Raw genomic sequence first — 13494 nt, 5'->3', positions numbered from 1 at the left:
GGGTCTCACTTTTAAAAAAAATACCATTAAAAATGGATCCGTTTTTTCAAAATTTGCAAAACACCCGAAAATTGTGGAAAATGGGTCTTTTTCGAGAAAAAAATGCCCCATAATGATTCCAAATAATGGGTAGGGGTTTCGAGGCTTGAGCGGCACACCCCCGTCCAAACCAAATCTGATATCCCCCGCGATTTCCCCCTCCTTTTCTTTTGCTTGCTTATAATAATTGCCAGAGATTTTAAGTTATTAAACCAATGTAGGCTCATGCGCCCAAACAACCTTTTTTTTTGTGAGTGTGGCTTGTTTGCTTGTATACTTGTGAAGTTGTGACACAATTTAACCCGCCCAGAGAATTCTGGTATCAAGAATCCATCCAAAAACAAAAATACTAGTAGATCTAATATTCCTCGCATATATGAAACAAAATAAAATTTGTGGAGGAATACTAGTTTGTAACTTTGATATATATCTCCCCATTTGGTGCGATATGAATGCAAAACTGCAAAAAAATGGTTATGTTTATTTGGTACTTTGTACAGGAGACAAACTCTAGGTCACGGGCCACACGCATCGAATTTCGAAGTTCATTGGCCACACCCAAGAGCTTTGTTGTTGCTGATGTTTTTGTCTACTATTTTTCTTTTGTTTTGTTTTATGAAATTCTGATATCGATATCTTCCGATCGCTGCATTACCGCATATTTGAATGTGACTATGGCATACGAACAAGAACAATTGGAAAACGGCTGAAATATGGAGACAAAAGGTGAGTTTGTGTATATCATATTAAGAATTCGTACGTAATATTTCTTAATATATGATCCCACGGTCATTTTTTAAGGTTGATATCACAGATCGCAAGTGTATCCGTCGTGAAATCCTGAAAGCGTTACTCGTATCCAAGGGTTTCAATCTGCTAATAACGGTCCCATATACTGGATATTGTGTTGGCACGCCCTTGTGATTGACGGCAAAGGAAAAGAATGTTGTTTTCACTCGCACTCCTACAATCAACCACTCCAGCAAAGCATACACTATGAACATGACAGACAATGAAAGCGGACAAAATATACAGTTCCTCAGGTAGACAAAGGGACATCCCTTCACTGCTATTATGTAAAAATGTGTAGAACAGGTGTCACATGCATATTCACCCGTTCTACACATTTTTACATAATAGCAGTGAAGGGATGTTCCTTTGTTTTCCTGAGGAACTGTATATTTTGTCCGCTTTCATTGTCTGTCATGTTCATAGTGATAGAGAGTCAATGCTAATGCGTGTATTGACCTGTAGCACTGCACTACGTGTTGATAGGCAGCATTTTCACCATGAGTAGTCAATATACTTCTACTAGGTCTAGGGTGTCTGATCGTGCACCCGATGTTGTGTGCTAAAATTCTTCTAGAGATTGCACGCATCCCTATGCAGTCTAGAGTAAAGGAGCCCGTAATCGGCCAGCTCCAGTTTTCGGCCGATTGGTTGGATACAAGGTAAAATCACTCTAAAATACATCGCATAATAGCATAACACATATCCCACACATACCATACCATGCCAGTGTCACTGAAGAACCACATTTGCAATGGAAAATATATCCTAAAATATCACATTTTAGCGATGTAATCGCCGGTGCCGCTACCCAAATCTGAAAAATCAAGTATCTTACGCGTGTCTGTAAGAAATATGGGTACCATAAAATGAGCTTTATTTCAAGTATTTTTCAGATTTAAAGCCTGATTTTGTGCTAGTCGCAAGCTCAAAAGTATGTCATCGCATGTATTAAATCAATGCAGCCGCACCCGCGACGCACACACGATATCTCTGTCTAATTCAGATTCCAACTTCCGATCACCGCTGTGCCTGTCTTCGGCCAGGCGAGCACCAGGGAGCTCCGGCGTGGGATACCTGCTCCGCCCGCTTGTGCTGTACATCAGCGCGGAAACGCACGGTGCGCGCGAGCGCTTCCTATTGACTTTGTACATGCGGCCATAAACTGAAACGCTTGGCCGATAACGGGCTCCAAAACAGTGAAAATTGAAATGAATATTGTCATGGCAATTCGTGATTTTTTTCTGGGATTCTTTTTTGTTTAAATAATAATAATATTTGCTTCATGATTTGAACAAGAAATGATAATAAATAGGAAGTAAAGAGTCCTAAAAATAGGATTTTGTCTTAAGTGGCCGAAAACGGGCTCCTTTACTCTAGACCTAGTCTACATAAGGTCTACGTGCATTGCACGATCATGCAAAATTTGTCATTTTTTTTTCTTTTTCAAATCGAGATTCAAAAAATTGATTAAAAATTGTGTCTTGGCTAACTCCGAGGTTTGCCACTTTTGAGATATGACTCCCCGATCGATAAGTAGTCCCAGTCCTAAGGAATATATCTATGCGCTTATTTTTTCGCTAGCCCCCAGGGATCACAAGGGATTAGAGTAAAGGAGGGGGTAATCGACCAGCTCCAGTTTTCGCTCGATCCGTTGGATGCATGATAAAATCCCTTTAAAATACATCGCATAATAGCATAACACATATCCCACACATACCATACCAATGCAGAGTCACTAAAGAACCACATTTGCAATGGAAAATATATCCTTAAATATTACATTTTAGCGATGTAATCGGCGATCACGCTACCCGAATCTGAAAAATTGAATATCTTATTCGTGCATGTAAGGAATATGGCTACCATAAAATGAGCTGTATTTCAAGTATTTTTCAGATTTAGAGTCAGAGTTTTGGAGTATCGCAAGCTCAAAACTTTCTAATCGCATGTTTCCTACCACTGCAGTCGGATACTACAGCGCCGTATCTCTGTATAGTTTAGATTCCAATTTCTGATCACTGTACCCGCAGGTGTAGTTTTCGGCCGTGTGGGGGATTATTATAAATCTAGATCTACTAGTATTTTTATTTTTGAGGAAAAAATATTAATTATTTCATAAATGTATGTCACTTTACAGGCAAAGTCAAGAAAAAGGGACGCAAACTGCCATCCAGTGGCAGTGGCCAAGATGAGGACAGAGCTTTGTGTAAGTAGATATCAGACCTGTATGTAAAGTTCAAACCAGGTACCATCAACATCATCATCATCATCATCATCATCATCATCATCATCATTTGTCAAATATTATTATTACCGCCATTACTATTATATTATTATATAAGTAAAAGAACCAAAAATTAGTTTCTTGTCCACATATTTTTCAAAAATTAGGAAGGTGTTCAGTATCATTTGATATTGAAAAGTTGACTTTGGTAATTTCAGTTTGCCCAGAAATATAGGGAGACCTGTTTTTACATTGCTTGTAAAGAAGTCATCGTTTTGCTCCTATGTTGTTCTTTTTCTTCTTCCTTCCTCTTACTTCTTCTTCATCCTCATCTCCTTCAACTTCTTCTTCTCCTCCTTTTTCAACTTCTTCTTCTCCTCCTTTTTATTATTTCATCATCAAGTTAATACTGCACCTCACTGGACAATTTAAAAGTGGTATTCAAGATACTTAATCTAGTAGGAATTTGTCTTTCAGGTATGGATTATAGACTGCACGAATGAGATGAAAATTGAAAATAAAAACAGCTGATTGGTCCACAATTAGGAAAGTTACACATTGCCATTTGTAAAGTAAGAAATATTGCTTGTCACATGATTGTTAAATTTGCTAAAATCAGGTTGTTAGATCAAATTTTCCTGTAGCCGATGTTGTATAATTTGTTGGCCACCAGATGCTTCCATTTACAGTAAGGTAGTATTAGAGAAAAAAGTTGACACTCCAATTAAAGCCTCTGTCACAAATGCCATTACGAACTGCTACGAATGCCGTACGAACGATTTTCAGACAATGAAATTACAATAGTAATATGCTTTTCTTCATGATAATTTTTAGTGCTGTAGTCAAACGTTTAACCGTCCGGTATCCGACCGCCCATGGCGGATTCCGTTTTCAATTGGACGGTTTCGTTTTCCCGTTTTTTTTTTTTTTTTTTTTTTTTTTTTTTTATAATTTTTTTTTTATTTTTTTATAATTTTTTATATTTTTTTAATTTATTTATTTATTTTTTTTTTTTATAAGTTTCGATTTATGCCCCTCCACCGGGCACTATGCCTGGCAATGTCTCCCAGCTCAGTAATCGGTGTGATGACTTACCACTTGGAAACTAGAACAACTCTCCAATTTGTCTGTCATCTTGGTTTGAAAGTAATCTTTGTAATAGATCTCAATATATATTCATCCAAGTTTAACACATGGTGTACCACAAGGTTCTATCCTAGGTCCTCTACTGTTTTTAATTTACTTTAATGATCTTACACATTATTCTATTACGATATTGTTACTATTATTTGTAAATAGTTCACAAGCACAAATCGGCGCCTTCAGTTAAATCACCTTCCTGCTTTATCACACGGCCAAAAAAAAAAAAAAAAAAAAAAAAACGATTTTTTTTTTTTTTTTTTTTTTTTTTTTTTTTTTTTTTTTTTTTTTTTTTTTTTTTTTAATAAATCGTTTAACCGAAAACCGTCCGGTTTTGACAGGCGGTTAAACGGAATTGGAGATATCCGTGATGTTGTTACAGCACTAATAATTTTAATTTTGTTTCTGTTTGTTTTAGCCCCTCACTCAGAACATCATGAGATTCATAACCAGACAAGAGCTAAATTTGATGAGCTTCTCAAGTCAGCAATGGACCAGGATGCAAGGTATTTTTTATCCTTCTGAAAATTTAATACAGTTCTAATTCATGCTTAACTTTAGCAATTTATATCATGAAGGGTGAGAGGCTAATGTGGCAATTATTCCACATTTACATTCAACTTTTATAGTTCTATGATTTGTACAAAAAGCTAAAGATTTGGATGAACTGCAAAAGAATGCAAACTAATACCTTCTTGACAAAGTTAAAATTCCTGACAAATATCAACAGGAAAAGATTGAAAGTTTATCACTATGCAATTATATGTATTCTATATTTAGAGTATTTATTCAATGTATCTTACTACTTTAACGGTTAACCCTTACTTTACAACCAGAAGTTTACCAACATGTGTCACAAAACAAATTTGTGAGATCTATGTTCCCAATCATAGTGTCGTTTTTCATTGTTCGTCTCGATACAGACGTTACTTCATGATCTAACATCAGAGTTTATGCTTTTCCATTTCAAATTGTCTTTGTTCTAACATATCTGATATATCATCAGAATTTGGGTAAATCAAACCACGTTTAGCAATGAAAGAACTCAAGGGTTACTGATTTGTATGGTTATTTGTCATCTTTAGTATAGGAAAAAAATTATCCTCCATTTATTGTTCCACAGTGATTCTGGAAAAGCTCCAAAGAAGAAAAAGAAGGCTAGATCACAAACAGCAGGTGCTATGGTAAGTTTCAATTTTCAACAGTTCTAATAGTTGCTCAGAGCTGAGGGTGGTTATACATACAGTGTATTTAGAAAGAATACAATGTGTCAGCAGTACATGTACATATATAAGAATATTTCCAAGTAAAATTGGCTAAGATGGTGATCAAATTCTCTTTAGAAATCAGACATTAATTTTGCCTGCCAGTATGAGGAAATTGTGTTTTGCTCTCTTTTTGTTTTGTTGAGCTACCTTTCACTTGCTTGTATAAAATTGCAATCATCTATTATGACCTACGACCCTGATTACTGTCCTCATTCTCTACAGCTTGAATCCCTGAAGAAGGGAGGTGACCTTCAGAAGTCCTTCACAGAGGACACTACAGCTCTCAACAACACCTTCAATGCAGAGGATAGTCCACGCTACACCAAGAACACAACCAATGCCAGACGTAAGAAGCTTCCACCAAAGAAAGGCAACTTGAACAGAGGCTATGTGGACGATGAGGATGATGGGATGGAGATGGCAGAGATGGGCAAGGATGATGGACTGAAGAAGAAAAAGAAGAAGACAGTGAAGAAGAAATCAGAGGAGGATGAGGAAGAGACTGCTGTAGAGTAAGTTAATTCAAACAGTATCGATCAGAATCAATATCAGTATCACATAGTAAATCAGTTTACAAGAGAGGTTAAAATTAATACTACTGGAAATGCCATATACAACTATGTATCTTGTCTTTTATGATGAAAAAAATGAAAAAAGTATTTCGTTTTTGTAGAGCGCATGTTATATTTTGTTATGTGCACTTACAAACCCATACCATTGCTTTGAAACATTGTAATACCCTAGACACTGCCCTGAATATAAATCTCCACTTTTTAGTGATTTGAATAGTTCTATTAAATAAGATTAGAATTGATTCACTCATAACTAATATATTTTCCTATTCTAGGATAGATATCTTCAGTATGATCATTTGTGTATGACTTCTATGCAATTTAACAAGATATTATTGCTGTGACCAAGACAAACTGGATTTGTATGCCAATTTGTTTCTTTCTTTTTTGTAGTCCTACTATGACAGTATCTGAACTGGAACACACTCCAAAGAAACCCAAAAGAAGGAGAAAGAAAACTAGAGAAGAAGACGAGGAGCAGGAGGAGCAGGATGAGGTTGCCAAGGAAACAGATGAAGATCAATTAGATGGGGAAGAAGGCAATGGAACTCCTAGAGGCAAAGGGAAGAAGAAAAAGAAGAAAAAGAAATGTAAGTCCCTTCTTTATGATAATCAAGCTACTTGAAGTCAGACCTTATCAGTACGTTAACATATTCTTTGAGTGATAGCATTGCTAATGTTTCTCTATGAAGGAAAGGACAACTTCAGGAACTTAGTAATATTTACCGGTAATAGTGAAGGAATGGTAGTCCAATTCGTTTTGTATAGAAGGGAACATAGATCATTTTTCACATGGTTGTCACACATACTAAATGGGGGCATATTACTTTATTTGTTTTGTTTGAAATTACATTTCAGTAAAAAAAACTTTTATCTAGACATTTTACTTTGGCATACTATATGGAAGGATACTTTATATTGCTATTTACAGTAATATGGACATGCACACAAATTCCTGTTTGTGATTCCTTTCTGTGAATAACAGAATGTACTATTCTGTTACTAGTTTTGAAGTAATTTAGCTTTTCTTTCCCGTTTCCTTCAAATAGCCACCAATCTGCCTATGCCTACTGATGATGGTCAGGTGTTAGGAGTGACCGTTCATCGAAGTGACCGACTCAAACCAGACCTCTACATAGCACACCCATTGGTCAGGGTACATATAGTGGACTTAAAGACAGGCAACTATGTTAAGAAATCTAGCAGGTAACATTTTATTTCTCTTCATATTTTTAACATTGAATGTATTAAAATATTACTCATTGATGTGGATTCTTGCTGAGATGGTGAGGTATTCAGACAAAATGAAGCATGCTGTGCTAAGTAAAACACTTGTGAAGCACAATCATCTGGTCCTGTTTGTGTTCCAATTTTTGTTTTCCTTCACAAAAACATTTTCTGGAGATTCGTTCAGAATGATGAATGAATTTTGCCTAAGTGTGTGAACAGGAGGTTTTGAATTTATTTCAAATGTAAAGATTATTTTAAAACAAATTTTGCAAATGATTTTTTTTCTTCAATGTTACTTTTATTAAAATGAATAGAATTCAAGGCATTAATTGGAGGTATGCTAGCTGCTTCATTTGACAGTTAATGATGCAACATTTGCTGCTAAATACAATGCTAATATCGAGACCTGCTAATATCACTTGTATGCTTATTATTTGATGCAGAGAGAGAGCTGTGACATCATACTATGAGACAAAGAATGAGAATCTAGAATACATCTTGCCAATCCTAACCAAACCATTTGACTTCAAGAAAAGAAAGTAAGTTACCAGCAGGGAATACAAGGAATATTGGATTGTATTCTGGCAATCTTTGTCCATTCTGAGAGATTGAAAGATTGATCTCAAAGTTTACTTTGTACTCCTTGGCTGGCTTTCTGGGCATGTACCTTTTATACACGTAGACAATCCAGATATTCATTTAAGATATCAGTCCTGAAACAATTTATCTTGAGTAAGCAGATTAAGGTTAGTATAATAGGGTGATTGTTTGTGTCTGCAATAATGTAGGATTTTGTTTGTTAAATGTATCACCTTGATGTTAGATATGATTACAACTTTATGGTGCAGCAACAGATGTTGGGATTTCTCTTTATTTGTTTACGAAGAGAAAAGCTCCTGATTGAAATACGGCACATAGTTTTCTTTTCTCTAGCTTTTTCAGAATGTGCTGTTTAAGAAAATTCACATTAACCCTACCACACTAATTCAGCAACATATTATGGAACATCTACCTTATGGCTATCATATATTCTACCATCATTTTACAACTAACGTATTCTTTGTGGAATGTAATTGCTTTAGACCTGTTACATGTATTTCTCACTGTGTTTCTGTTTTGATGTATTAGGTCAATGACACCGAGTTGGGAGGATCAGATCATCTTCAATGAAAGCTATCAGTATCTCATTCAGAACAGAGATGATTGTCCAAGTATCATTCTCTTATTTGAAGTAAGTATAGCAAGTTTAAACCTAAAATGCAGAAGAGGGGGAGGGGGGGGGGGGGGGGGGAGGGGGGCAGAATCCACCCCTTGACTCATGCTAATTTTATGACTTTACAGCCCAGAGCTTCATATCTTCTGACAACGACTATATTTTGTTTGTTTGTTTTATTTCCGTATAAAAAGACATCATGCATTCAGTAATATAATAACAAATAGAATAATGAATAACTAGATAACATAAACGGCTGGATAGCCCATATTCAACGGTATCGTTATGATACCGCTGGTCTTCCATGGGGACCAGAAATGATACAGTAAAACAATACAATAAATATCAATATACATTAACAAACAACAAAGAAAAACGACAAAGAAAAATGGCAAAACATGAATTCTCGAGCAAAATATAGTAAGAAATTATGAAATTCTGACCAACAGATACCGTGCAATGTTGAAAATTGCTGTGGTGCAGCGAACAAATTATCTGTGCATGAATATATGAATAATTAATTAACGATAATTCCAAATATATACCTTCTTACGAAATGTCACTGGATTCTTGTGGTTTGTTCAAAGTTTTCTCTTCCAAATGATATCATGAAATTCATGTTTTGGTATTCCTTTTCAGATTCTGGATTTTGTGAGTATGACAACTGCTAGTTCCAGACCAAGACTATTCAAAGGACAAGGGACGTGGCACAGAATAGCCTGGGCATTCCTCAAGGTACAACTTTGCCAACATTTATCTTCTTTCACCCCCCCCCCCATCTCTATCTCTCTCTCTCTCTCTCTCTCTCTCTGCCATGTAAGATATGTTGATGAATGCAACAAACAAAAGCGAAAGCAGACAGCCTAGAAAAGGCGCTGAAAATGGACATGGATGTATATAGCATTTATCATGAAAAAGATGTTAAGAACAAAATGTTGAAAGATTGATTAGAATTTAAGGTCCATTAAAATCGTTTTTCTGTAGCCATTTACATTTGAAATAATAATATTCTGTTCTTGCAGTTTTAAAGGACTGGATATGATAACCCTTGCTTTAGCTCCAGCAACTGTAGCACTCAGTACATCAAAAAAATAAATCCTACCGGTTACCCACATACAACACCTGGGTCGAGAGTGTAGCAAATGTAAAATAATGTATTGCCAAAGGATGTTAGTGCTAGCTGCGACAGGGTATTAAACCTAATACCTTGTGGTTCACAATCCAGGACTTATCCACTACACAGAAGGTATTAGGAATAATGTTTGACTGAAAATTTGAATACTATTTTTGAATTTGAATAATAATTTGACCTCATTAATTCTTGTCTTTACAGCTTGTTGGAGCTAATGGTGCCCCCAACACAGAGAAGAAAGTCCGTCTACAACTCTTTCACCCACCGTTTGCATACAAGGCTAAACCAGATCAACTAGATGTAAGTGTTATATAACCTCTGCTTATATAGAGACAAAAGGGTGCTACATCCATGTTAGGTGTTACAGTCAAACCTGCTTTAGTGACCACCTGTCTACAACATGCACTTTTTTTGTTTTCCTTGAAAATGATTTATCATTGAAACATGTACTAAAGGAACCTGTCTACAAATACCACTTTTTGTGTTTCCTTTGGGCGGTTGTTGCTGTAGACAGGTTTGACTGTATTAGGTAATGCCCTTTTGGCATTTGAAAGCAGCTACCGTAAATCTCCGTGTATAAGGCGCACCTGTGTATAAGGCGCACCCCTATTTTGGGGAAGGAAAAAAAAAAAAAAAAAAAAAAAAAAAAAAAAAAAAAAAAAAACGTTTTTTGTTGTTGTTGTTGTTTTGTTGCCGAAAACCCACGCGGGGAAGGACCTTCATTTTACATCGAGGTGCAGTTGAAGGCGCTGATTTGTGCTTGTGAACTTGTCACAAATAATAGTAACAATGTCGTTTTTAGAAGAATGTGTAATATCATTAATGTAAATTAAAAACAAAAGAGTACATATGGTACCAGTGGTGCACCTTGTGGTACACCATTTGTTATAGAAAAAAATATTTGAGGAATTATTATTATAAACTACATATTGAGATCTATTAGAAAGATTACTTTCAAACCAAGATGACAGACAAATTTGAGTGTTGTTGTAGTTTCCGAGTGGTGAGTCAACACACTGATTAATGAGCTGGGTGACATTGCCAGGCATAGCGCCATAAATCGAAACTAAAAAAAAAAAAAAAAAAAAAAAAAAAAAAAAAAAAAAAAACTTTTTTTTTCTGTACCTGTGTATAAGGCGCACCCCCGACTTTCAAATTTTTTCGGCGGCAAAAAAGTGCGCCTTATACACGGAGATTTACGGTAATACAATTACATTCACTTTCAAGAGAATGGATCTCTGCCCGATCATATAAACATATGTGAAAAATAGTTGATGTGTGGGGCTCATGCTCCACACTTTTAAATGATAGCCAAACGTAAATAAAGAGTCGGTGCATGGTGCTGGTAGTGTGGATCAGAAAATTTATTTGATGAATAAATGGGAAACTGAAACCCTCTAGAATAAGTGGTAAACAGGAAAGAAAACAACTATGCCATCTCGGTTAACTATGGTTGAACCTTAAGGTTTGCAGCTCGTAAATACCTGCATCATCCATCCCTCAGCGGCTGTGTATAAAACTGTAACAAAATACGGGCTACCTTGACAGCTTCAGTGACCGTGGTGAAAATACCGGCCTCGTTTAATGTAAGTGGACAAATGTCGGTTATACAAAATGCCCATCAGGGCCTTGCCTGACATACCTCCACATCCAGAAGGACAACTTTTCGTGCATGAGTGCATATCCTTCTGGATTAAATATAATAATCAATTTCAGTAACAAACAATAAAACAGCATACATGAGAAAATATCAGAATTTCAATATGATACATTAAACATTACCTACAAACAATTTATGGATAGATATCAAGGGACTACTTTGTCCTTAGAGTAGGTATACCAGACCCATGCTTTTGGGTCTAACACGTATGTATAAATTAACCACACCCAAAATGCTGTAGGGTGTTCTTAAATGAAAAATTAAGTTTTGAAAAGGTCAAAACGAGTTTGGTCACTACAGATGTTTCTTTATGAGATTGCTTTGAAAAGAAACATAAAAATCTATCTTCGTTAATAAGCCATCTCGTAGATCAAGATAGAAATAGAAATAAAAATTAATCTGAATCTGAAAGTACATGTATTCATGCACTAGTTAATGAGTTTATATTTTGATACACGACCTCTCGGTTTGACCCTTGACCTTGTGTCACTGACAGGTGTTCCAATGGTGGGAGAACATCCATCGTCAGCCCTACCCAGCCACCCTCTATGTGACGGTCAAATCTATCAAACCTCCTCAAGATGTTGATCCGGCTGCACGCTCTCTCTTTGCTACTCAAGAGGTAATTAGTTTGTGCTTTTGTTTTAATTTTTTACATTTTTTTTATGCCAACATAGCATTGATAAGATTCCTCTGCTGAGAGGTAGATTTTCACGGATTTCAAGATCTCAAGACCTTTTTTTTTTTAATAATAATTTCTAACCCTAACCCCGTAAGGGGGTGCTACCCTGGACCCACATTTAATCTTCCTCCTTTTTGGGGAATTTCCCTGTCTCATCCCTGTAATTTGAACTAGTATGTTGATGACATCTATTGCAAAACACCTGCTTATCTTAGACGTGGTCTGTGCCTCCATCTACATACAGTAATGGTCAAATAGGATCAGACCTGAATAGCAAAAATATTTTAGTAAAGCAATTATAAATGCTTTATTTGCAAATAGTGGTCTTCATTCGCGTTGGCATAATACTAATAGACATTTCTTTTGTTGTTGAATGATAAGCACTACAGGTAGATATTTTGCAAAAGTGCAACTTTTATTTTATCCACCAGAAATTTACTGTTCAACCATTACTGCGATGTTGAATGTGTGTACTATGTGTATATCCCATTATTGTATTTGCTGGAGCGCTGTAATGGCAGGGAGGCTAAAGCAGAGGTAATAATAAATCCGCCTCCAAATAGAATTTATAGATAACAGCGCTATAGAAATGCCTATTATTATTATTATTATTATCATTAATCCAATTATCGTCATGTAAACGTTTTCTAATCTTGATTGCCGTAGGAACGAGGACTAATGACATATAAAGAACTCAAGGAGACCATGTCATTGAGAAACAAAGATCAAAACCTGAAGTAAGTTCTGTCTGTGAAGTACTTTTAAAGGATTTCAATACCATCTCAAACAAATATCTTTTTAGGCTCTAAGACTCTTATGGCATGTTATCAAGTGGTAAACCGCAGTGTTTCTCTCTTTTCAAACATATAACTGAATGACCCCTCCACATAACTTAGGTTATATATATGTATATATATATATATATGCACTGAGCTCTGTGTTACAAGAAACAGAAATGCTAAGCATATAACACTTATGTCATCATAAAAAAAGAAGGAAGTTTAACGCATCATATGTGATAAGAACCTTTACGCTTGAAGGAGGATTCAATTTGAATTTAAATCTTGGTCGAAACCATGGTTTTGACCTCCTTTAAAGCCCCACTGTCCTATTTGTAGCTACTTGCTCCCTCTATATAGAAAACTTCCCCAATCGGTGCCTGTTGGTCCCCCATGATCCTCTTTTTCTTATGTTAGTTGAGAGCTGAGTTAATGAGATAGCCATCTGTTAGTGACCTTGCTGTGTGGTTTAATCCCTTCTGGCCCAGTAGTATTGACGGTCTTTAAAGGTACTATGTCCCATTTGCAGGCCAAAAAAATTAAGATGTTAAATTCCAATGGCATTTGATAGATAAAACTAATGTAGAACTTCATTCAAAACGAAAGGGCTTGAAAATGTCTTTAAGTGGGAAAATAACGACCATTTGTAGTCGAATCGACTTAAGTGATTGCAATCACTAAAGTAATAGTCTGATTTTTAGACCCTTGTACTGAGTAGTTGTACATTTTGTGCTGCGCAAAGATTCAGTCTGTTTAGTTTTGG

The 13494-nt window shown here is 35.9% G+C and overlaps 1 protein-coding gene across 3 annotated transcripts in view; it reads left to right on the top strand.

Annotated features, from left to right (window-relative positions):
• Window positions 1–656: 656 nt before the first annotated feature.
• LOC100892609 (jouberin) overlaps window positions 657–13494 on the top strand; it is a 29634-nt gene continuing 16796 nt past the window's right edge. For all 3 annotated transcript variants that reach the window (XM_030980295.1, XM_030980297.1, XM_030980294.1), the window contains exons 1-13: window positions 657–765; window positions 2969–3037; window positions 4614–4701; window positions 5319–5379; window positions 5686–5975; window positions 6429–6625; window positions 7085–7241; window positions 7709–7804; window positions 8394–8496; window positions 9118–9213; window positions 9812–9910; window positions 11767–11892; window positions 12619–12689. In XM_030980295.1, the coding sequence (XP_030836155.1) occupies window positions 753–765; window positions 2969–3037; window positions 4614–4701; window positions 5319–5379; window positions 5686–5975; window positions 6429–6625; window positions 7085–7241; window positions 7709–7804; window positions 8394–8496; window positions 9118–9213; window positions 9812–9910; window positions 11767–11892; window positions 12619–12689 (1466 nt within the window). In that variant the 5' untranslated portion in view covers window positions 657–752. The remainder of the gene's footprint in view (window positions 766–2968; window positions 3038–4613; window positions 4702–5318; window positions 5380–5685; window positions 5976–6428; window positions 6626–7084; window positions 7242–7708; window positions 7805–8393; window positions 8497–9117; window positions 9214–9811; window positions 9911–11766; window positions 11893–12618; window positions 12690–13494) is intronic.

Source organism: Strongylocentrotus purpuratus, unplaced genomic scaffold (assembly GCF_000002235.5).
Source record: "Strongylocentrotus purpuratus isolate Spur 01 unplaced genomic scaffold, Spur_5.0 spur5_scaffold_11, whole genome shotgun sequence".
In the NCBI taxonomy this organism is placed as follows: domain Eukaryota; kingdom Metazoa; phylum Echinodermata; class Echinoidea; order Camarodonta; family Strongylocentrotidae; genus Strongylocentrotus; species Strongylocentrotus purpuratus.
The sequence above is the reverse complement of the archived record's forward strand: the minus strand, read 5'-3'. Positions and strand labels throughout refer to the sequence as shown.